At 39.5% G+C, this 25,869-nt stretch overlaps 1 protein-coding gene across 3 annotated transcripts in view; it reads left to right on the forward strand.

The window, feature by feature from the left end:
• Nucleotides 1–25,869, forward strand: part of ak8 (adenylate kinase 8) — a 166,700-nt gene that overhangs the window by 80,566 nt on the left and 60,265 nt on the right. For all 3 annotated transcript variants that reach the window (XM_072240089.1, XM_072240092.1, XM_072240091.1), the window contains exons 9-10: nucleotides 537–668; nucleotides 11,941–12,030. In XM_072240089.1, the coding sequence (XP_072096190.1) occupies nucleotides 537–668; nucleotides 11,941–12,030 (222 nt within the window). The remainder of the gene's footprint in view (nucleotides 1–536; nucleotides 669–11,940; nucleotides 12,031–25,869) is intronic.

Consider the following 25,869-nt stretch of genomic DNA (forward strand, 5'->3'; position numbering starts at 1 on the left):
CCCTCTTGCTGTGATTACTTTAATGGATTGTAGCTTTCAAGCACATTTCTCCTGGATAGTCCAAGCAGAGCATAGTCACAGTATGGTAGGACTATTTGATTTGTAATATGATTTTAAACAAAGCACTGTAATATTAATTATAAACTTATCTGACCATTAATGACCTTCCATTCTGCAAAATAGTGTAAACCATTAGTGGTCACTGATCCATATACGTGAATATTTGTATTTATTCAATGAAATTAATTCCTAAATTGAAAGAAGTATAAAATTCTATTTGAAACTTATTTTTGAAGCAATGCTTTCTGCTCGTGCACTGCAGGCTTTCTACATTTTGCAACTGTGAAAGCTAATCAGCAGGGAATCATTACATCTAATTACTCTGCAGATAATTACTACAAATGGGGCGGAGGGAAGGAGGAATCCCCTACAAATGGGGCTTAACAAGATTCATACTGCATGAGCTTCTGGCCTTCTAGTATTATTAATGTTCAGGGTTGTATCTGATTTTTTTTTATGATTATCATTCTCCACAGTTCTGAGCCATGTCCAAAGCCGGCATCGATCCGTTGCCCCCTACACACCAAGAATCATTCTCCATGGACCCCCCGGCAGTGGTAGAAGCCTGCAGGCAGCAATGATTGCTGAAAAATACAGGATTGTTAACGGTGAGTGGTAACTCAGTCAGACTTTTTGTCTTTATTGAACTCTTGTCTCTTCCTGTTTCTGTCTTGTATAAATAGGTTGCTTTAAAACTTTACAATTTGTTTGTAAGTATATTATAAATCCATGGACCTGTTTATATTACAATAATGCCTCCAGAAGCAGAACATTAGAGTATAGCTGCCAGGTCAATGTTTCCACGTACCATCTTCAATGGCATTTTTATATATATATGTAGCATATTTACACTCAGTGGTTACTTTATTAGGTACCTCCTGTACACCATTGTTGTAACATGTGGTTATTTGAGTTACTGTTGCCTTCCTGTCAGCTTGAAACAGACTGGTCATCCTCCTCTGACCTCTCTCATTCACAAGCTGTTTTTGCCCACAGAACCGCTCACTGGAGTTGTTCTTTTTTTGTTTTTCACACCATTCTCTGTAAACTCTAGAGACTGTAATGCATGAAAATCCCAGGAGATCAGAAGTTTCTGAGATACTCGAACCACCCCATCTGGCACCAACAATCATTCCACAGTCAAAGTCACGATTGGATAAACTGAGTTTATTCTTACTGGAATGAAGGATGCTGTGGGGTGATTTTTTGAGGTTTATAAAATGATGAAAGTCATAAGTAAAATATATAGTCAGAGTATTTTTTTCCAGGACAGGAGAGCCTTTGAGGTCATAGATTTAAGGTGAAAGAGGAGAAATTTAAAGGAGATCTGAGGATTAAGTTTCTCACACAGAGGATGGTATTTTCCTGGAAGAAGCTGCTTGAGGAGGTGGTAGAAGCAGATGCAATTACAATGTTTAAAAAGCATTTGGACGTACTTGGATAAGAGGGATACAGCCCTAATGCAGGCAAGTGTAATTACAGTACATCAGGGGTTCCCAGCGTGGGGTCCGCAGACCCCGTGATTAATGGTTTTGGTCTTTGGCATTAAAAGAAGGTTGGGAACTCTTGGAGTAGATAGACATCACAGAAACATGGTTGAAGTAGGATGAATGTCCTACTTCTCTGCTGTATGTTTCTTAGTCTTCACCTATTCAGGTAAAAGCACCAACCACCCTCTTCTCTGAATAAGTAGGAAGTTAACTAAGGAGCACTGCTTTTCAATTGGTATCTATAAAGATAGATCTTGATGTTTAGTTATGTTTATTGGAAGTTTTCATCAGAAATGTTCATTGGAAGGCACTAAGGTCTTTTCATTTTCCTGTTACCATCTGATTTGTTTCATATTTTCAGATTCATTTGTGAAAAAATTCAATCTGATCAAATTATTTTGGTTGTTACTATTCTATTTTCCTCAGCCAAATAACCCATTCCTCAGTACTTTTCCCCACATTTTCATTGGGAGGCTAGCATTTACTCTGCAGCCCTAAATGGAGAAGGCATTTAAGAATCAATCACACTGTGTCTGGAGTCACATATGGGCCAGACTGGGTAAGGACAGCAAACTTACCAGCCTAAAGTAAGCCAGAAGGGTTTTATTGACAATCCAGTAGTTTCATTATTACTATTATTGATGCTAGTTTTTAATTTACTTAATTACTTGAATTTAAATTCCTGAGCTAATATGGTGGGATTTCAACTTGTTTTTCTAAAACAATGGTCTTTGGATACCCTGGTCCAGTAATTTAGTTACAAGATTTAATGATTTGGTTGTCCATTGTTTCCAATGATGACCAAAACTTGTGTCAGAGGAGTTTTATACTGAAAAAGCCATTGCACTGTGCCAGTTTCACTCTCTCAGCCTCAAAAATCTTGGTTCAATGGTAGAAAAAATCGTTACGACTGGAGACTTCCCTAGCTGCAGGTGATAACCATGATGCCTTCTGTATCTTGTCATACCCTTCGCTCTCCACGAAGCATTGCAGCACCACCTTCTTAGCCATTGGATCCTGTAGTTGAGCTCATCCACCCAGTCTGCTGGAACTAGCTTCGCATGCTGGGGTAGACATGTCCCTATCTCACCAGGGTTGGAGGCTCCCGGCCATCTTCAGCTGGTTTAGCCCACCAGTTGAAGCAATGTACTGGGGTGTGGCCACTGTATGGGTTGTCCAGGGAGGGGTAGCGCCTCTGGTGGTGGGCTTGTCGTGCTCTGCCCAGGGGCAAACCGTCCACCTTTGGTCCCCACCTGCCACCCAGCTCTCACCTGTGGCTCCAAATAATAAGACTTAATACAACTGTAGTTTGTACACTATTGCAATGATATTTTCAAATGCTGTCATGTCTGCTTCTTCTCTGTACTGTTAGATGATGTACGGGAAGTAGCCTAAATATGTTTTTGTGCATTTTGTTTTTCATTTACTTGTGATGTTTCAGTGGACCACTTAACCAGTATATTGCAGCAAGTTTAGTGTGAGAGACAAAAACTAAAGAGTTTTCTTTAATGGGGAAATGTTTATCTTTCATTAATATATATCATAAGGTATGTATAGACGGTAACATATAAGAGCAGAATTAGATCATTCAGCTCATCATATATAATATCTTGTGTGGTTCTCACCAAACATTTGAGAAAAGTATCATTGAGTTACCCATATGAAAATTGAACCAAAGTGCAGTTATTTTATATAATATTCCTCACAAACTCAATGTCAATTTAAATATCAGTTTGAAAAACAGAACAAGAGTTCTCTGTTGCTATTGACGAATGATAAAAATCCCTTGGCACTATTATAAGAACAGAAAAGAAAGTTCTCCCTGTGATCTGGTGAATAGTGCTGTCTCAAACAATGCCACTGAAAAGAAGTGGGTAATTCACCATATAAAAATGGGGCATCTCAGTGTTCATAATGAGAAGTATTTTCTCTCTCTTCAGCTCAGAGACTTTATGTTGCAGTGAAGCTGATAACAGTGTTGTGAGTTTACTGTGATATTTGGCACATTAGTGATTGCCATGATCAGTAACCCCCTTAACCAATTAAATCTAAGGATGGAGAACATAAACATAGCAACAACAATAGAGTCAGAAAATCAAAGTACTGCATATGATAGAAAACTGAGCTTTAAAAACAAATTCCTGTAAATAGTCAACAAGTCAGATAGCAGCTACAGATAAAGAAATATTCTTTCAAGTGGATGGTCTTCCAGTGGCATTTGATGTTTGGCTCGGCATGCATCCCGGGAAATCATGCATAGTTCATGGAACATAATTCTCTTTTACGTAGCTGCTCAGGGCAATCTTCGCTTAGGGCCATTACATCCTTTTCCAGACCACTTTTGCAAAATATTTTCTGATGATTCAATTATATGACTTTTAACCTTGTTTTAGCTCCTTCCCATTAGAGTCAGTATACAATGGATTCCAGTTAATTGGTCCATCGGTTAATCGGGGCAGCCAATTATTTGGAACAACTCTTAAAGAACAAAAACTAATCAAGAAAATTGCCAGGGTTCCTTTTGTTTATTTGGGACATTATGCTGCTTAACTACCGCAGGAGACTATAGCCAGACAGGTTCTAACTAGAGTCAGTTGCAAGTACTTGTGTAGCCGTTAGATGCTACACCATGCTTAGACCAAACAGTTTTTAAATAGGATCATTTGCATATCTTGGTGTACAAAAAGCAGTGGTTTTTGTCAGTGATAGTTGGTAAAAAAATAAGCAGTAAGGCAATTCAGGACATTTTTGCTCACTGCAGTTTCAAGCATTCAGGCTTGAAGATGCCTGAAATGGACTGGAGTGAAAATGAAATAACTTCAGTACTTCAGTGAGTTAGGAACTAAAGTTCAAAGTAAATTTATTCTCCAATTATCAGTATGTCACCACATTCAACTCTGAGATTCATTTTCTTGCGGGCATGCTTGGTAAATCTTAATAACCATAATTGATCCACCTGAAGTCAATAATCAACTCCTTGGTCTTGCTGACATCAAGTAAGAGCTTGTTGTGCTACTACTCAGCCAGATTTTCATCTCCTTCCTAAATGCTAATTTATCACCACCTTCAGCTATGAAGAATTTGAAGGTATCAACAATCATCTTGAATGTTACAAAAAGAATAAAGATTTGGAGGATGCAATCGTCGACAGCATTGTGTAAAGGCAGTCTGTTATTTGCACTAGGTGTCTGCACTGATTTTGTTCATTGTATACACTGGATGAATTCTTCCATTGATAACTATTAGAATTAATGCATGGTTTTATAGTACTGTAGTAGTTTTGGTAGCGTTCTAATTGTTACACTTAAATGCATAATTTGTTACTCAGTTTTCTTTTTTTAATATCTTTTTAACTATTTCAATAAAACTTTGTCTGATTGGGGCAGCCACTCAATTGGGCCAAAATTATTGGACCAGTGTGTCCCATTTAACTGGACTCCACTGTGCTTGCTCATTCTGATTGCCTTCTGATAATTTAATTGGTGTTTTCAATGCACCAGCTAATTATTTGGCAGCTTTACACATTGAAATGTATAATTCTGTTCCAGTATCTGGGCTTTGCTGCTAAAACCAACATTTATTGCCTAAACTTAACTGCCCTTGAGAAAATGCCATTGAGATACCACCTTGAGCCACTGCAGTCCTTTTAGTAAAGACACTGTCCTTGTGATATTGAGAAGGGAGTTCCAGGATTTACACTGTACTGACCACAGACAAAGGATCAACAATACATTTTCAAGGCAGGGTGGTGTGAGGCTTGGTGGGGGAATTGGCAAGTGTATTATTCCCATGCACATGCTGTGCCAGCCCTTGGTGGTAGAGGTCAGCTTATCCTGGGAAAATAACATTTTGTGGATGTGCACAATGCCATCGCATTATGGTGGAGGGAATAGGACAGAGAACAGTACAGAACATAAGCAGTCCCTTCGACCCACAATATCTATGCCAAATATGAGGCCAAAGTAAACTAAATCACTTCTGCCCATTATGTGATGCATTGCCCTTCATCTCACATGTCTACTAAAAGCCTCTAAAATGCCACTATTATGGTCATAGAGTCATACAGCACTAGAACAGGGCCTTTAGTCCAACTTATCCATGCCTACCACAGCATTCCCCCCCTAGTCCCAGATGCCTACATTCAGTGCATAACCCTTCAAGCCCCTTCCCTCCATGCATCTATCCAAGTGCCTTGTATGTTGCAATTGTGTCCACCTTGACCACTTCCTCTGGCAACATTCCAGATACTCACGACTCTCTGTGTGAAAGAACTTACCTGTAGGTCTTTTAAATTTCTCCACTCTTATCTTGTATCTGTGCCTTGTAGTTTTCGACTCACCTCCTGGGGAAAAGACTATTACTGTCCGTCTTATCTATATCCCTCATTCTCCTGTACTCCATGGAATACAGATCCAGCATGGCCAAACTCTCCCTATAAATCATACAGCATTCTTGTAAATCTCTTCTACACCCTCCCCAGACTTGTATAACTTCAAAAAAGTGTCCCTACTCCTGAACTTAATGCCCTGACCAATGAAGTGCCTTCACCACCCTGTCTACTTGTGGAGCTGCTTTCTTCTGTATAAATAGCTTTCTTGAATATAAATAGGGCAGATTGTGCCATTAGACTCACAAATACTGGAACTTGCCACCAGCTTGCCAGTTTCAGGAAACTGCTCTGTTTTCACAATTAAAACATAATCTTATTTGCTAAGGCTTAGGCTTATGCATTTGCTTGCTTGCTAGCTGGGATGGCATCTGATGTTATCCACAGACCTTTTGCATTAAAAATAAAATCTGATGATTCTCCATTAACCTGTCGAATTTTCTTTTCCTTTTCCATTTTAACGTGACACTACAGTATATAACTCAGGGCTTTTCAGAATTCAGAGTTCAATTCTGGTGCTATTCTGTAAGGAGTTTCTCCTCTTGGAATGCGTACATTTTGTCTGAGCCCTCTAGTTTTCTCCCATAGTCCAAATATGTGCCGGGTAGGTTAATTGGTCATTGTAAATTGTCCCATGGTTAGGTTAGGGTTAATCATGTTTGTCAGGTGTGGCTCGTAGTGCTGGAAGGGCCAATTCCACACTGTATTGTTAAACAAATAAATAAACTATTTTTTCTCTGCATTCTCTGTCACAATAACACCTCTGACATCAGCATTAACTAATTAAAAGCAAATGCCCACCTAAGGTCAAATATGTAGATCAAGTTTACTTTCATAGAAACATAGAAAATAGGTGCAGGAGTAGGCCATTCGGCCCTTCGAGCCTGCACCGCCATTTATTATGATCATGGCTGATCATCCAACTCAGAACCCTGCACCAGCCTTCCCTCCATACCCCCTGATCCCCGTAACCACAAGGGCCATATCTAACTCCCTCTTAAATATAGCCAATGAACTGGCCTCAACTGTTTCCTGTGGCAGAGAATTCCACAGATTCACCACTCTCTGTGTGAAGAAGTTTTTCCTAATCTCGGTCCTAAAAGCCTTCCCCTTTATCCTCAAACTGTGACCCCTCGTTCTGGACTTCCCCAACATCGGGAACAATCTTCCTGCATCTATCCCGTCCAATCCCTTTAGGATTTTATACGTTTCAATCAGATCCCCCCTCAATCTTCTAAATTCCAACGAGTACAAGCCCAGTTCATCCAGTCTTTCTTCATATGAAAGTCCTGCCATCCCAGGAATCAATCTGGTGAACCCTCTTTGTACTCCCTCTATGGCAAGGATGTCTTTCCTCAGATTAGGGGACCAAAACTGCACACAATACTCCAGGTGTGGTCTCACCAAGGCCTTGTACAACTGCAGTAGTCCCTCCCTGCTCCTGTACTCGAATCCTCTCGCTATAAATGCCAGCATACCATTCGCCTTTTTCACTGCCTGCTGTACCTGCATGCCCACTTTCAATGACTGGTGTATAATGACACCCAGGTCTCGTTGCACCTCCCCTTTTCCTAATCGGCCACCATTCAGATAATAATCTGTTTTCCTATTTTTGCCATCAAAGTGGATAACTTCACATTTATCCACATTAAATTGCATCTGCCATGAATTTGCCCACTCACCCAACCTATCCAAGTCACCCTGCACCCTCTTAATATCCTCCTCATAGCTAACACTGCCGCCCAGCTTCGTGTCATCCACAAACTTGGAGATGCTGCATTTAATTCCCTCATCCAAGTCATTAATATATATTGTAAACAACCGGGGTCCCAGCACTGAGCCTTGCGGTACCCCACTAGTCACCGCCTGCCATTCTGAAAAGGTCCCGTTTATTCCCACTCTTTGCTTCCTGTCTGCTAACCAATTCTCTATCCACATCAATACCTTACCCCCAATACCGTGTGCTTTAAGTTTGCACACTAATCTCCTGTGTGGGACCTTGTCAAAAGCCTTTTGAAAATCCAAATATACCGCATCCACTGGTTCTCCCCTATCCACTCTACTAGTTACATTCTCAAAAAATTCTATGAGATTCGTCAGACATGATTTTCCTTTCACAAATCCATGCTGACTTTGTCCGATGATTTCACCGCTTTCCAAATGTGCTGTTATCACATCTTTGATAACTGACTCCAGCAGTTTCCCCACCACCGACGTTAGGCTAACTGGTCTATAATTCCCCGGTTTCTCTCTCCCTCCTTTTTTAAAAAGTGGGGTTACATTAGCCCCCCTCCAATCCTCAGGAACTTGTCCAGAATCTAACGAGTTTTGAAAAATTATCACTAATGCATCCACTATTTCTTGGGCTACTTCCTTAAGCACTCTGGGATGCAGACCATCTGGCCCTGGGGATTTATCTGCCTTTAATCCCTTCAATTTACCCAACACCACTTCCCTACTAACATGTATTTCGCTCAGTTCCTCCATCTCACTGGACCCTCTGTCCCCTACTATTTCTGGAAGATTATTTATGTCCTCCTTAGTGAAGACAGAACCAAAGTAATTATTCAATTGGTCTGCCATGTCCTTGCTCCCCATAATCAATTCACCTGTTTCTGTCTGTAGGGGACCTACATTTGTCTTTACCAGTCTTTTCCTTTTTACATATCTATAAAAGCTTTTACAGTCAGTTTTTATGTTCCTTGCCAGTTTTCTCTCATAATCATGTCATTAAAGTAGCTATTTTACACAAGATATAACTGAAGCAGTTAGCTGCTTGCCAGTGATCACAAATAGTTACAGTAGTCTCACAATTTCAGTGAATAGTCCGTTGCAAGAGAATTTTTTTTAGACATTTCTGTAAATGGGTAGCGCATTATATCTGAGTAAATACATTAGCATGGCATTTCTCAAAGGGAGCTGTAGGGTTAAAATTACTTCAGTTTTATTTGCAGGTGGGGGATACAGCTTCCTTGAATAATATTGCTGACAATAATTTTAGGGGAAATTATTAAGTAAAAGTAACAATAAATAAAATCAACATTTTAAATATTCCGCCGTTCTGTTTCTTTCAAAACATGCTAGTTCATCTCAGTATTATACTTTGTCTCATTCTAATTTAAAAATACTATCTTTTGGAGAATGCATGAACTTTTTAAAACTGTTTTTATTGCTTGATCTTAGAAAATACTTCTAAATATTTGCCTTTTGTTGAAGGAAATGCTGTGGAACCTTCATGCTGATGAAAATCAGTTTTGTTTCCAAAGGAGAGATGTTTCTGAATGTATACTTTTAATACAATTGTTCCAGGTTCAAAATTCAAAGTAAATTTATTATCAAAGTATATGACTATCACCATATACAACCCTGAGATTCATTTACTTGAGGGCATACTCAATAAATCCAATAACCATAATAGAATCAATGAAAGACCACATTGAAAGCATAGTGTGCAAGGTAACATACTATGCAAATACAAAAAGAAAGAAGAACAAATAGTAAATAAATAGGCAATAAATATTGAGAACATGAGGTGAAGGGTCCTTGAAAGTGAGTCCATAGATTGTGGGAACAGTTTAGTAATGCGGCAAGTGATGTTCAGTAAAGTTATCTCCTTTGGTTCATGAGCCTGATGGGTGAGAGGTAATAACTGTTCCTGAATCTGGTGGTGTGATTCCTGAGGATCCTGTACCTTCTTCCTGATGGCAGCAGCGAGAAGAGAGCGTGACCTGGGTGGTGAGGGACCCTGATGATAGATGCTGCTTTCCTGTGACAGCGCTCTGTGGAGGTGTGCTCAATGGTGGGGAGGACTTTACTTGTGATGGACTGTGCTGTGTCCATCACTTTTTGTAGGATATTCTATTCAGAGGGCATAGTTGTTCCCATACCAGGCTGTGATGCAGCCGGTCAATATACTTTCCAATGCTCATCCATAGAAGTTTGTCAAAGCTTTAGGTGTCATTCTGAATCTTCACAACTGATATAAAATGAGAGTTCAATCTTGAATATTTTATAAAGCCAAATGCTTAACCTTAATTTTCTCTTTTCTCTTTTGTATGCTGCCTGCTTTGCCACATTTGTTTATGTAGACTTATTTTTTGTTTACAAATCACTCTGCATTTGCATTTTTAGTGTTATAGCAGTGCTGTACATTCACCTGAAATTTGATTGCAGTGATTTTACTGGAACCAGATTTCAAGAAGTAGAGCAAAATACATATCTACCTTTATAGAGTTCTCAATTGGGAATGAAATTCTAAGGAAGTTTCTCCTGTTTAATCTGTTATTCTAGACACACGGCATCTGGGCTAGAGTTTGAAAATCAAATCCTGCATATGCTAGAAATCTGAAATAAGAACAAAAAGTGCTGTAAATACTCAGTAGGTGTTTACTTGAAAGAGTCATTGTAATTAACATAGAAACATACTCAAAGCATATTCAGACTGCATTGGTAGAAAGAGAAATCGAGTTAACATTTCAGGGTGAACACCCTTCATCAGATTAGAGGGTTCTCTGTTTCTCTTTGCACAGAAACTGCCTTATCTATTGTTTTGACATTGGTTAATTGATCTTTTTCATGACACCAATCATATTTGAGGCCCTCCATTGGTCAGGGTTGACCATAGATGTTGCGCCCCAGCTGTCTATGTGATGTGCAAGCCACTACGTAAACCAGGGTAGTGACATTTCAAAAAGAGGACACAATCATCTTTCTCTAGCCTCCTCCTTTCGTCCAGGACATGGGCACTAAAACTATTTCAAGTTATATCATCATCAGTTTTCATTTGGATTCCCACCATTTGTACTAGGAACGTTAAGATTAAGGTTAGCAATCACATTCAAGTGGTTAACACTTGTAAACTTCTATAAGGTTGATTCAATTTTATAATGATATATATCTTCATTCTAAGCCTTGAAAGAAAATATCTGATTGATCACACTTCTTTATATTAGAAAAATAGCAACTCTTGAATATGCTTCCAAATTAAGCACAGGAGTCCTTTTACTAAACAGTGCAATTTGATGCAATGCAATATAAGTTGGACTGCAGTTATATGGGACATTGGATCATTAATGTGCTGCTTATTAAGTATACATAAAGTTACTTTTTAATAATGAATGCCCACTGGATTTACACTTAGCAGATGTGCTATCTATTTTTTAAAGAAGATTTAGTAAAATTTGAATAAGGAATGTAATGAAAATAAATTTTGAATTTATGTAGCACCTTTTACAGCCTTAGGATATTGCAATTGACGACTTTTGAAGTATTGTAGCAGGAGTAAATAGTGGAGTAGTTAGTACCCAGTATCACAGTGGTTAGTTGATTTTTGCTTAGATTGAGGCACGTACTGCCTGTCAACCAAGGTTCTAGAAGAACTCCCTTGCTAACTGAAGAGCGTCTTGGGATTTTTAAAAAAATATTTATTTTAACAGACAGATAGGTCCTTGGTTTAATGTCTTAATTGAAAGTGGGATATCTCTGACATTGTGGCATCCTCTGATATTAGTACTGTAGTAAATGCCGGCACGGATCACATATTCAAGTTCAGCTGTGAGTTTTGATTCTGGAACCTGAGTGAAAGTGGTTCCTCTATTTTATATGAGTACACACACAGGTTGAATATTTCTTAAGCTAAGCATCATTATAATAAAAATATGTCCTTTGGAAGTCTTATTTTTGACTTGCTATTTTAATAATTAAGTAGCAGTACTTTGAAAAGTACAGGTGATATGACAGCCATGTTCAACAGGCATTAAGTACTGATCACGTGTAATATTGTAATTAAGCAAACTTTGTACCAGTCAGCAAGGAATTTTTTTAACTTGAAATTTTACATATAAAGATTCCATTAAATATGATTCATACAGTTATTTAGTGTTTCAATCCATATTCATTTATTAAGCATGTAGTTGCTTATGGTCTGTTGCCTGTTCTTTTCTACTCTGGAACTTTAGAAGCAATCATGCTTTTAATTAAAGAGTGCCTTCTTTTTTTTTACAGTTTCTTCTGGACAGTTACTAAGGGAGGCTGTCGCTGCTGAGACAAGATTTGGTGAAACCATTAAACCCTATGTTGAAAGTAGGCAGCCAGGTAAGGTTCCTGACCCCCCTACTGCTTGTATTCTGATATTGAACAAAGGGCAAGATTCAGAAACCACCAGAGCTTTCCTCCCTCGTCATTAACAGGGAGTTCAGGAGACATTGAACAACTGAATTTCTCAGAGTGAGATCCATGGGGACTTCCCCTCCACTTCCCTCTAGCCCTTGCTTAGAGCATGTTTGTACTAGCTGAAGGCAGAGAAGGGTTACTGAATAATTTACTAACTGATTAATAGACTCACATGGGTATAATTAGGACAGGCATAGGCAGCAGCTACAGTAACCAGTACAGTGCTTAAGGGAGCTGGAGGCTGCTTTAGCTTCGCCTGAAAGAAAGTTTCTGGGGCGCTGCTGTTTGAAGATGAGTCAGGAGGAGAGCAGAGCCCCTGCTCTTTTGAAGTGGAAATAGGACAGTTTGAATCTGTCGAGTTTAATTTTTCAGAGGTGCAATGGACCCTGTGGTGCAACCCATTTTTCTTTTTTGTCAAAAAAAGTTTTTTTAATGTTATTTTCCATACATAAAGTTTTTTTTCTTTAAATATATGAAGCAAAGTTTAAAGTCATCAGTAGCTAACACAGAAAAAAAATTTAGGTATTTTTAAATGCCATTTTTAATACTTTTTTCATTCTTCTTCTCCAACAGCATTTCTGGTCCATAGGTTAATTTATTAAAGACTAGATATTTAAGTGGATTGTTTTTACAATAAAAAAAAATCCATATTTTAATTCATTTCACCATCCCAAATTAGTTTTATTATATAAATTTTATGTACATCAATGAATAATATATAAATCTATGCTGGCAGATATAACTTAATTTTTGAATTAAAATTGTTTTCAAAGCTACATCTTTAAAGAATGATTGTTGCAGGTGACTCAGTGTTACAGAGTAGGGGATTGTGTTTGTAGATAATGATTAGTATCACAATTTTCCATGACAGTCATCTGAACATGTTGCAAAAATTGCAAGTTGAAATAAATAAATATTGTGTTTTGTATTTACTACTTTTCAGACAAATTTCGTAAGAGCATATTTTTATTCAGTACCCCAGATATTTTGGCAGTGATTTGTGAATCTTGTAAGGGTGAATTTCCAATACATGAACTACTATAACATGGAGGTGGCTTGTACGTAGATTATTGGTGTATTATTGCTAACACTAATATATAGAGGAAATAGCTAATTTTACCCAAATCCCTTGCAAGTTAAGTGTCATAATTCGATTACACATGATCATATACATTCCTTAGGTGAGTCCGAAGTATATGACCCATACTGCTAAAACAAACATGATTAATTCACAAATAGTAAATGAAAGAAATATGAATACAACAATATTCAATGCGTTAGTTGATCTTCTTTACCTCAATTAGCAGTCACTTCTGGGATGTTTTTTATTTGGTTAGAATGATGCAAACCTAGGTCACCATTTGCAGCTGCCAAAGAAGAGTTATTTCAAATTAGTCCCATCATAACTAGTGAATAATCTTTCTTATTGTCAAATAAGGTCAGTGATCAGTCCTAACATTTAAATTAACCAGATTTGAATCTGTATTAGCAGTTCTCCAATCCCAACAGCAATTTGGACAATTTATACTGTACTTAAGAATGCCACACTATAACAGTTAAAATTGTGAAAGTTACCTTGTTCATTTTATCTTGTCTTGATGATTGTGGAGGGATCAAAAATTGCAGGCATATTAATGTATGATTAACTGATGGGAGAAGGATCTAAAGTGAGAATAAAAAGAATGCCTGTAGTTAAAATGTTCCCCTACAATCATTATGTCCCATTCAAAAGCTATCGTTCCTTTTACTTAATAATTTTAACAAAAGTAAACAACACCGTTTCAAGTAGTATATATATTTTGTATGACGTTTTACGTCATTTAATTTTAAATAAATCAAATAAATATTATACAGCTGATATCTATTTGTTTTACTTTAAAATTGATACGTGCTTTTTCAACATCCCTCTCATAATCCAACAAATAGTAATCTATTTTCTTGGACTCAGTATAATACTCTAGGCATCAGAGTAATGAAACTATTTAATTTATACCAGTAATTAATACGATACAAACCACTGTGTGATCGCTATTCAATGGGGAGATCTTGATTTTGTGATAGCTAATAATAAGCATTAGTGACTTAGAGAAACATTTTTTTTTATCTTTAATGACGGTTTTGTGATTTGGTATTAGTACTATGATTTTGGAAACACCAAATCATAATACAAATTACAGAGGAAATGGCTATATTACAAGATTTGTAGGAGTCAAGTCCCATACTAGTCTGAAAATTTGAAATTGGTCTAAAAAAAGACTGAAATAAAGAGCAAGAATTAGCAAATGATTTTAAAAGCTGCCAGATTTTTTATGTTTTAGGAAGGAAATGCATCATCCCATCCAGTCTGCAATATAAGTGATTCCAGTTCCATATCAATGTAGCTGACTATAAACTGCATTTTGAAATGGGCAAATAGTCATATAGTTGTATCTAACTGCAAGCCCAAAGAGAGAAATCAAATCATACAAGTCACATTGCTGCACACTTGGCATTGAATCAAATTGTGACTTAAGCATTGTGTTAAAGATCGATTGATACTTAACACACACTCTTCTGCACCCCTTACACTACCCAATAGATCCTCTCCTTACATCACAGCTGTAGTGCTCTTGCAGTTTATACAAGAAAGTATTTCAGAGTAGCATGCAGAAAAGTATTCCCTCCAAACAACACAAGTACTATAATTAACCTTGTCTTAGTTTACCACACAGACTTCTCAACTCCTGGCAATATTTTAGATGACTTCCAACTATTCACAAAATGCTTCAATTTCTAATCCAAGTGAAAAAAAATAAGTATCAAGCTCAAATGGCCATATTAGTAGAGATTTGAAAGCATCAGTCAGAGCTCAAATCCATTTAATTTGGAGTGGTGCAAGTGAGCAGATTAATACTATAAATTATTAATTGTTCCTGACCCAAATTCATTCAGTATTTCCTGTTTTGTACATGCTGCCTCTTGATTACTTGCTCTTTCTCTGTTCCTTTTTCACAGTTTAGCTTTGTTGCCCTTTTAGACACCACACTTGCACTAGTGAGATCTAACAAAAACAGTATAAACTACTCAAAATGTCAAATATTAAAACATATGATAAATCTCTTTCATTGATGCTCTATCAGGATTGAGGATAACTATTCTAGCATCTTCTCACTGTCTGATTTGCTGAGTTCCTCCAGCATTTTGTGTGTTTTACTTTAGATTACCAGCATCTGCAGAATTTCTCCTGTTTTTGAGGATAACTTGTTTGTACTCATTTCCAAGGTGGCTCATTGTGGGATCTATGGGCTACCAAGATGGGGCAAGAGGTACCTGATATTGTGGGTGACTAGTTCGGGAGTTATGCTCCTAACAAAAAGTCATGATTCTCAATATTGTCCTAAATGCTCTTCTCCATGTTGACCTGTCATGGGCTAGAGTTTGCCATGAGTTGGTTGAGCAGTTTAAGTTAGCTGCTGAAAAAGCCATTGAATCTTTTCTTCTTGTCTAGCTGCTAATCTCTTCTCTTGATGGGATTTAGAATTGATTGCCTGCTTTGAGAGTTTGGTATTGTGTATGGGAATGGCATGACCTGTCTTACACAGCCAATGGAATGAAAGTTGTAGTTGAGTTTATAAGACCATTAGATATAGCAGCAGAATTACCCATCACCCAACACATGCCCTCTTCTCATTGTTACCGTCAGGAAGGGGATTCAGAAACAGCTTCTTCCTCTCTGCCATTCGATTTCTAAATAGACAGTGAACTCATGAACACTCTCATTTTTTTTTCTAGTTTTTACTCTGTTTGTTTTTAATTTAACTATTTATATTTTTTTAACTGTAATTGATTTATTTTTTCTATATTATCACATATTGCATTGTACTGCTGCCGCTAAGTTAACAGATTTCACGACATATGCCGGTGATATTAAACCTGATTCTGATTCTGATTCAGATTAGGCCATTTGGTTGATGAAGTCTGCTCTGCCATTGAATCATGGCTGATTTATTATCCCTCTCAACCCTATTCTCCTGCCTTCTCCCATAACCTTTATTGTCACATACACAAGTGCATGTACTCACAAGTGCGATGTAAAACTTACTTGCAGCAGCATCATAGGCACGTAGCATCAGGTTCACAGCATAAACGCAAATTAAACATAAATTATACAAATGTATACAAGAAAGAACACAATTAGAACAAAACCATGTTACTGATATCTCAATGTAAAATGTAATTGATATCTCAATGTAAAATGTAATTGATATCTCAATGCCTGGGATGTTGGTCATGGAGAGAATGCTATCGTTACCACACACACAAAATGCTGGAGGAACTCAGCAGGTTGGACAGCATCTACGGAGAGGAATAAACACTCAACATTTCGGGCCGAGATCCTTCATTGGACCTGGAAAGGAAGGAGGATGAAGCCAGAATAATAAGGTGACAGGAGGAGGAGGAGTACAAGCTGGCAGCTGACAGGTGAAACCAGGTGGATGGGTGGGAGAAGGAGAGATGAAGTAAGAAGATAGGAAGTGAAGAGTGGAAAAAGGAAAAAAGCAGAAGAAGGAATCTCATAGGAGAGGGCAGTGGAGTGGCAGCAGAGTGAGGTGATGGGCAGGTGAAGAGAAGAGAAAGGGGAAAAGGGGACCCAGAATGGGGGTAGAAAGAAAGAGAAGGGGAAGGTTGAAGACATTTCTGGAAGTTAGAGAAGTTGATATACATGCTATCAGGTTAGAGGCTACACAAATGGAATATGAGATGATGCTCTTCCAACCTGAAAAGACCTCATTGTGACAGTAGAGGCCATTGACCGATATAGCAGGATGGTAATAGGAAGTCAAACTGAAATGGGAAATCCTGCCTTTTGTGGCAGATGGAGCGAAGGTGTATGGATGCCATCACTGGTTTGTTTATGCTGTCAGTGGATTTGGAGAATTTTGCAAAGACAGGATGGTGTTATCCTGGCAGCATCTCTAGGGAGAGGTACAGTCGACGTTTCAGGCCGAAACCCTTCGTCAGGACTAACTGAAGGAAGAGTGAGTAAGGGATTTGAAAGTTGGAGGGGGAGGGGGAGATCCAAAATGATAGGAGAAGACAGGAGGGGGAGGGATGGAGCCAAGAGCTGGACAGGTGATTGGCAAAAGGGGATACGAGAGGATCATGGGACATTCCTTCCTTCCCATTCCTTCCCAGTAGACCATAGGACTGAAAGCTTCATCCTCAATTATTCTTCCTGTCAGATGACCAAAGATTCTGAAAACCACATTTTCCAGAATTTTGTAAAAGAGCATTGCACAATTGATGCAGTTTAACACAGGACTCCTGTTTTATAGATGTTGAATATAAGCCCATTCCCTTCTCCTCTGACTCTGAGCTAAACCTCTGAACATAGCCAAATGCCACCTTCTTACTGCAGCTGAAAGACTGAAGTGGCGTGGAGTGGATGTGATACTAGTTGAACAGTTTCTTGGCTATCATGTTTGCTGTTGTGTGCTGGGGCAGCAGGCTGAGGGTAGCAGACACCAACAGAATCAACAATCTCATTCGTAAGGCCAGTGATGTTGTGGGGATGGAACTGGACTCTCTGACGGTGGTGTCTGAAATGAGGATGCTGTCTAAGTTGCATGCCATCTTGGACAATGTCTCCCATCCACTACATAATGTACTGGGTGGGCACAGGAGTACATTCAGCCAGAGACTCATTCCACCGAGATGCAACACAGAGCGTCATAGGAAGTCATTCCTGCCTGTGGCCATCAAACTTTACAACTCCTCCCTTGGAGGATCAGACACCCTGAGCCAATAGGCTGGTCCTGGACTTACTTCATAATTTACTGGCATAATTTACATATGACTATTTAACTATTTATGGTTCTATTACTATTTATTATTTATGGTGCAACTGTAATGAAAACCAGTTTCCCCTGGGATCAATAAAGTATGACTATGACTATGTATTGCACCCAAAATGTTGCATTTCGTCTGAAGCAGTATGGAATAGTTTTCTGTAAAACTTTCAGCAGGGCAAGTGTTAATGAGTAAGAGGAATAAACTCCACATTTTGGACTGGAACCCTTCATCGGGATGAAACGTTGACTGTTTATTCCTTCCCTTGGAAGCTGCGGACCTGTTGAGTTTCTCTAGTATTTTGTGTGTGTTACTCTGGATTTCCAGCATCTGCAGAATCTCCTGTGTCTTACTGAACTGTAAAGTTGCTGTTAGAAACATTCCCCAGCAGATGGCAGGCCGTACTAAAAATCTTCTGTATACCACTGGAGAAAATGTGAGAGTTGTTTTTGTTTTCAGCACTAATGAGCACAATTTCCTCTTGAATCACTGAATTAGAGGCAGGAGGATTACTTTCATTATGGAGTTAGATCAATTATTAACAACCTCTAATTATTGGTGACATTTCAGAGAGTTGCACTGCACAGTGTCGCAAGAATATGTTTTGCTTTTCCACATTATCTTTTAGCAGCTTTCATGCCAGATGCTTTTAAACCTGAGTGAGTGATTTTGGTGACTGCTTTTTCAATATTGGTTCAAGTCTCTTTTCAATGTTCTAGTACATAATCTATGCTGACTAGAGCCAGTGGAGTGTGTTATTGTCTAATAAACATACATATCCCACAGAATATGTGCACTTCTAATAGTCAGGTCAACATTAATTCTTCAACCAATGAATTAATTCGCAAACTAATTGGTCATTTATCTCATTGCTTGTGAGAACATGCCATATGCAAATGAGTACATCTGCCTACAAATCAAGCTTAACTAAACTTTGAAAGTAAATCTTTGCAAAATGTTGAGTTATTCTGACATTGTGAAAGACCCTATATGTATCTAAGTGTTTGATATAATTTCACTTTTTTGTATGTGTGCCAGGAGAATATCCTTCTTTGAATTTACTTGTGTATACTGTTCATTTATTTGTTGGTTTTTATAATATTACTTTTTAATTGAGAACATGTCAAAAATGGAAAAGATTTATTGTAAAAAAAAATTGAGGTAAATGCTGTGGCACCATTTTTTCACTTTCTGTTTTTATTGTGGCCTATCAGTCTGCATGCAAAATGCAGGTATGTTAAGGGATCTTCTCCTCTCACCCTGCTGTCCACTCTGAGAGCTAATCTTTGTCTTTTAATTTTTGTGTCAGCTGCTGTTGTACTTATGTCAGTTACAGCAGTGAACCATCATTGGCTTCAATCTTAGCGAACACCAGCTGAAAGAAAGGTACAATCCTCACCACATAATGCACATGTTCAGGGGAGTTTGAAAGATGGGTCTTCATGGAATGAAGTACAACATATCTATGTTGGTAGCTGGTCACCATACTGGCTAACCCATCAGAGAGAACAAATACAAGCTAGCCTTGCCACAGAGAATAAAGGTGCAATTAAACCTGCCGGTGAGCCTGTGTGCAGAGGCTCGGAGCACAAGGATAATCCAGCATGAATAACCCAAGACACCCTGCAGAATAAAGAAACCATAAAACCAATAAACATATGAGCAGAATTAGGCCTTTTAGCCCATTGAGTCTGCTCTGGTATTCCATCATGGCAGATTTATTATCCCTCTCAACCCCATTCTCCTGCCCTCTTGTAACCTTTGATGCCCTTACTAATCAAGAACATATCAAGAATGATGAGGCAAATTAACTTCTGCCTGAGAAATCATTTGGATCTGCTCCAATTTGCCTATGGGAGCAACAGGTCCACAGCAGATGCCATCTCATTGGCTCTTCACTCAACCCTGCAACATCTGGATGGCAAAGGTGCATACATCAGGATGCTCTTTATTGATGAATGCAGCAGGCCGGGCAGCATCTCTAGGAAGAGGTACAGTCGACCTTTCAGGCCAAGACACCAGCAACTTTGATGTGTGTTGCTTGAATTTCCAGCATCTGCAGAATTCCTGTTGTTTGCTCTTTATTGATTACAGCTCAGCATTCAATACCATCATCTCCTCAAAACTAATCAATAAGCTCTAAAACCTTGGCCTCAATATGCCCTTGTGCAATTGGATCCTCAATTTCCTTACTTGAAGACCCCAGTCAGTTCAAATTGGCAAGAACATCTCCTCCATGATCTCCATCAGTACACGTGGACTACAAGGCTCTGTGCTTAACCCTCTGCTCTACTCGCTTTACACTTACGACTGTGTGTCTAAGCACAGATTTTAGATTATGAGGACACTCAGTCCTCATTTATTGTCATTTAGAAATGCATTCATGCATTAAGAAATGATACAATGTTCTTTCAGAGTGATATCACAAAAAAACAAGACAAACCAAAGACTAACGCTGACAAGACCACATAATTATAACATATAGTTACAGCAGTGCAAAGCAATACCATAATTTGATAAAGAGCAGACCATGGGAATGGTAAAAAAAAGTCTCAAAGTTCCGATCGACTCCCGATAGTCCCCGATAGCAGGCGGAAGAAAGGAGAAACTCACTCTGCCATAAACCTCCAGGCACCGACAACTATCGATGCATTGGAAGCACCCAACCACAGCTGACTCTGAGTCCGTCCGAAAACTTCGAACCTCTGACCAGCCCTTCAACACCGAGCACATCTCTGCAGAGCACCTTGACCCCCGTCCCAGCCGCCGAGCAACAAGCAAAGCCGAGGATTCGGGGCCTTCCTCTCCGGAGATTCAGGATCCCACAGTAACAGCGGCAGCAAAAAGGCATCTCAGAAGTTTCTCCGGATGTTCCTCCGTGCTCTTACGTCTGTCTCCATCAAATCAGAATTGTGCACGGCACCCTACTTGACAGATTACAGATATCATTCACCGGAGTGGCCGCGCAAGCTACGTCGCGCCGCCATCTTCTCCTCCTCCTTCAATGCCATATTCAAGTTTGCTGATGACAGCACTGTCATAGACTGAATCAAAGGTAGTGATGAATCAGCATATAGGAGGGAGATTGAAAATCTGGCTGAGTGGTGCCATAACAATAACCTCTTACTCAATGTCAGCAAGGCTAAGGAGTTGATATTTGTCTTCCAGAAGAAGGAAACCAGAGATCTATGAAGCTGTCCTCATCAGAGGATCTGAGTTGGAGTGTTTCAGCAACTTTAAGTTGCTCTGTGTTATTATTTCGGAAGACCTGTTCTGGGCCCAGCATGTGAGGGTAATTATGACGAAAGCACGGCAGTGACTACATCCTTTAGAGTTTGCAAAGGTTTGGCATGACATTTAAAACTTTGATAAGTATCTATCGATGTGAAGTAGGGAGTATATTTACTGGCTGCATCACAGCCTTTTATGGAAACACCAATGCCCTTGAACAGAAACCCCTACAAAAAGTAGTGAATACGATCCTGTCCATCAAAGGCAAAGCCCTTCCCACCATTGAGCACATTTACACAAAATGCTATCGCTAAGTAAATGCTATTGCTATGCTAATGCTAAGTAACGTCCGTCATCGGGTCAAGCTGTCTGCTCGCTGCTGCCATCAGGGAGAAGGTACAGCAGCCTCAGGACTTACTCCATCAGATTCAGGAACAGTTATTACTCCTCAACCATCAGGCTTTTAACCAAGTGGGATAACTTCACTCAATTCATCTGCCCCATCATTGAAATATTCCCACAACCTATGGAGTCATTTTCAAGAACTCTTCATCTCATGTTCTCGATATATATTATACTATTTATTTATTTATTTGTTTGTTTGTTTGTTTATTATTTCTTTCTTTTTGTATTTGCATGATTTGTTGTCTTCTACAAATTTGTTGAATGCCCAAGTTACTGCAGTCTTTCATTGATTTTGTTATGATTATTATTCTATTATGGATTTATTGAGTATGCCTGCAAGAAAATGAATCTCAGGTTGTATATGGTGACATAGGTGTATTTTGATAATAAATTTACTTTAAACATATCAACTTCTGCTTTAAATATGCTTAATAACCAAGCCTCCACAGCCACCTGTGGCAATGAATTCCACAGATTCATCACCCTGTAGCTAAAGAAATTCCTCCTCATTTCTGTTCTAAAGGGACCTCCTTCTATTCTGAGTCAGTAACCTCTCGTCCAGGACTCCCCTACTAAAGGAAACAGCTTGTCCACATCCACTCTATCTAGGCCTTTCGATATTTGAGACGGTTCTGTTCACAATAAAGCAAGTGATCAACTCCATGAGCACAGTGAAAACATGCTTCATGATGGAGCCTTATAAATTATGTAGTCATAATTAAGTTGTCGCCAGTTTGGAGATCAGATTGATTTTTTTCTCATGCAGGGACATAAGAATGTTAAGGTACCTTACTGGAGTACTAGTGACCAATACAACTCTTCATTTCCAGCTTCCCATCTTCTCTCTCTAGTACTTTTATTGCTCAGGATGATTGCAGCTTCATTTATCATTAAGTTTTACAGCATACAGCAGAACCATACCAGGATACTGTGCCTAGTCCATCATGACAAAGAGCACAAAATGATCAATACATAGCAATAGTTATACTGAATACTCGAACACTTACTTAGTATTTGTAAAAGATTGATTTTAGGTTCTTTTTTAAAATAAATGTTCCACAGTTTTAAATAGGCAGTTGAGTTGCATGTATCTTTATATCATTACAAATTGTTTATATTTAAGTTCTTGATCACCCTAGTAAAAGCATAGATGGTCTAACTCCCCTTGAAATATGGTAGGCCACTGAGATTAATTTAAATTATAGTGGTCTGTAAGGATAAATAATAAAGGAGGCAACAATAACCTCAAGGACAGCATTGGCAGATAACTAAATCTTCTGAAATTTCATTCATCTGGTGTTAATAGTCCTAAAATAAACCAGTTCCACAATTCTTATGATTACAATGGACAACAAAGAAATAGCCTATATTTGTTATTTCAATTCATAATTCAAGTCAGAATAACTGATGCCAAGATTAAGGAAGACATATTTGTTAGTCCATAAATCAAACAGGTCGTCAATGACAGGCAAATCGAAGAACTTCTTGTGCGGCACATGTTCAGGGAGGCTGCAATCGATGGCGACTCTTCCAGCTTAGAGGAGTACACAGCATCAGTGACTAGCTACATCAGCAAGTGCATCGATGACGTCACTGTGTCCAAGACTATCACTACACGCTCTAACCGGAAGCCATGGATGACCGCGGAAGTGCGTGCACTGCTGAGGACCCGTGACTCCGCCTTCAGAGCAGGCAACAAGGCAGCCCTAACAATGGTGAGGGCCAAACTGTCCTGGGCCATCAGAGAGGCAAAGTGTGCTCAAGCCCAGCAAATCCACAGCCACTTCCAGGACAGCGGTGACACGCAGTGCATGTGGAAGGGTATTCAGGACATCACCAACTACAGGACAACATCACCTGCCTGTGCTGGTGATGCCTCCCTCCCAGATGCGTTGAACAATTTGTATGCTCATTTCCAGGCGGAAAATGATGTGGTGGCAAGGAAGACCACTCCTCTTCCCAATGACCAGGTGCTGTGTCTTACCGTGGCTGATGTGAGGAAAACTCTATGCGGTGTCAACCCACGGAAGGCTGCTGGACCGGACAATATTCCTGGCAGAGTGCTCAGAGAATGTGCAGACCAGCTGGCAGATGTTCGCACTGACATCTTCAACATCTCTCTGAGCAGTGCTGTCATTCCAACGTGCTTCAAGGCCGCCACCATCATCCCCGTGCCGAAGGAGTCTTCAGTGTCCTGCCTCAACAACTACCATCCAGTCGCACTAACATCCATCATCATGAAATGTTTCGAGAGGCTCGTCATGAGGCACATAAAGACCCTGCTGCCTCCCTCACTGGACCCTCTGCAGTTCGCACACCGTCCCAACCGTTCAACAGACGGCGCCATTGCCACCACCTTCCACCTGGCCCTCACCCACCTGGACAAAAAAGACGCATATGTTCAAATGCTGTTTATAGACTTCAGTTCAGCATTCAACACAATCATTCCTCAGCACCTGATTGGAAAGCTGAAACTGCTGGGCCTGAACACCTCCCTCTGCAATTGGATCCTAGACTTCCTGACTGGGAGACCTCAGTCAGCCCGGATCGGGAGCAGGATCTCCAACACCATCACACGGAGCACGGGGGCTCCCCCGGTCTGTGTGCTCAGCCCACTGCTATTCACTCTGCTGACCCACGACTGTGCAGCAATACACAGCTCGAATCACATCATCAAGTTCGCCGATGACACGACCGTGGTGGGTCTCATCAGCAAGAACGACAAGTCAGCATACAGAGAGGAGGTGCAGCGGCTAACAGACTGGTGCAGAGCCAACAACCTGTCTCTGAATGTGAACAAAACAAAAGAGACGGTTGTTGACTTCAGGAGAGCATGAAGCGACCACTCTCCACTGAACATTGATGACTCCTCTGTTGAGGTCATTAAGAGCACCAAATTTCTTGGTGTTCACCTGGCAGAGAATCTCACCTGGTCCTTCAACACCAGCTCCATAACCAAGAAAGCCCAGCAGCGTCTCTACTTTTTGCAAAGGCTGAGAAAAGTCCATCTCCCACCCCCCATCCTCACCACATTCTACAGAGGTTGTATTGAGAACATCCTGAGCAGCTGCATCACTGCCTGGTTCGGGAATTGCACCGTCTCAGATCGCAAGGTCCTGCAGCGGATAGTGAGGTCAGCTGAGAAGATCATCAGGGTCTCTCTTACCGCCATCACAGACATTTACACCACACGCTGCTCCCGCAAAGCTAACAGTGTTGTGAAGAACCCCATGCACCCCCCACACAAACTCTTCTCCCTCCTGCCGTCTGCAAAAGGTACCGAAGCTACATCATTTATTATTATATTGTAATTTGTCCTCTACTATGTCTATTGTCTTGTTTATTAATTATTGTACTGCCCCGCACTGTTTTGTGCACTTTATGTAGTCCTGTGCAGGTCTGTAGTCTAGTGCAGTTTTTATGTTGTTTTACATAGTCTAGTGTAGCATTGTGCTGTCTCACATAGTCCAGTGTAGTTTTGTGTTGTTTCATGTAGCACCATGGTCCTGGAGGAATGTAGTTTCGTTTTTACTGTGTACTGTACCAGCAGCTTATGGTCGAAATGACAATAAACTTGACTTGACTTGACTAGAGAAAATCACGTGGAAGGCATTTGAGGATGTTGTTGCAAATTTTTTTGGCAACTACAGAGCACCAAACTACTTGCAGTTGGTTGATAACATGCTTCAAGCACACAAAACCATGAAGTACAGTATGTCACTAAAGATTCATTTTCTGCATTCCCATTTTTCCCAGCAAACCTTGCTGCTGTCGATGACAAGCCTGGTGAAAGGTTTCACCAGGCCATTGTAGTCACGGAGAAGCAGTATCAGGGCAACTGGAATCCATCAATGCTGGCTGATTACTGTTGGACACTTAAGCAAGAAGCCTCAGACACTTGAGTACAAACAAAAATCATCAACAAAACACTTCCATCTTAGTTGAACTATTGCAAAGCATCAGCACCTTTATGCAATTAAATGCATAATATTAAAATTAACGTTAGTTTCTTCTTTCTCTGAATTCCAACATGCTACAAGTAGTCTGAAATTATATTTCTGTTCAGCTTCAAGTGGTCTATCATAAACAAAAATAGATTCTGAGGAGGCAACACTTTCAAAAAAATTTGTTGTCCAGCATTATTTTAAGTTTAAACCTTTTTCTATTCTAAACAGAATTTCTGCTATTGAGTAAAAGAAATAACTAGACTTTTAATCACAGACAGGAGAAAATCTGCAATTGCTGGAAATCCAAACTGCACACACAAAATGCTGGAGGAACTCAGCAGACCAGGCA

The sequence above is a fragment of the Mobula birostris genome, chromosome 22 (assembly GCF_030028105.1).
Source record: "Mobula birostris isolate sMobBir1 chromosome 22, sMobBir1.hap1, whole genome shotgun sequence".
Lineage (NCBI taxonomy): Eukaryota > Metazoa > Chordata > Chondrichthyes > Myliobatiformes > Myliobatidae > Mobula > Mobula birostris.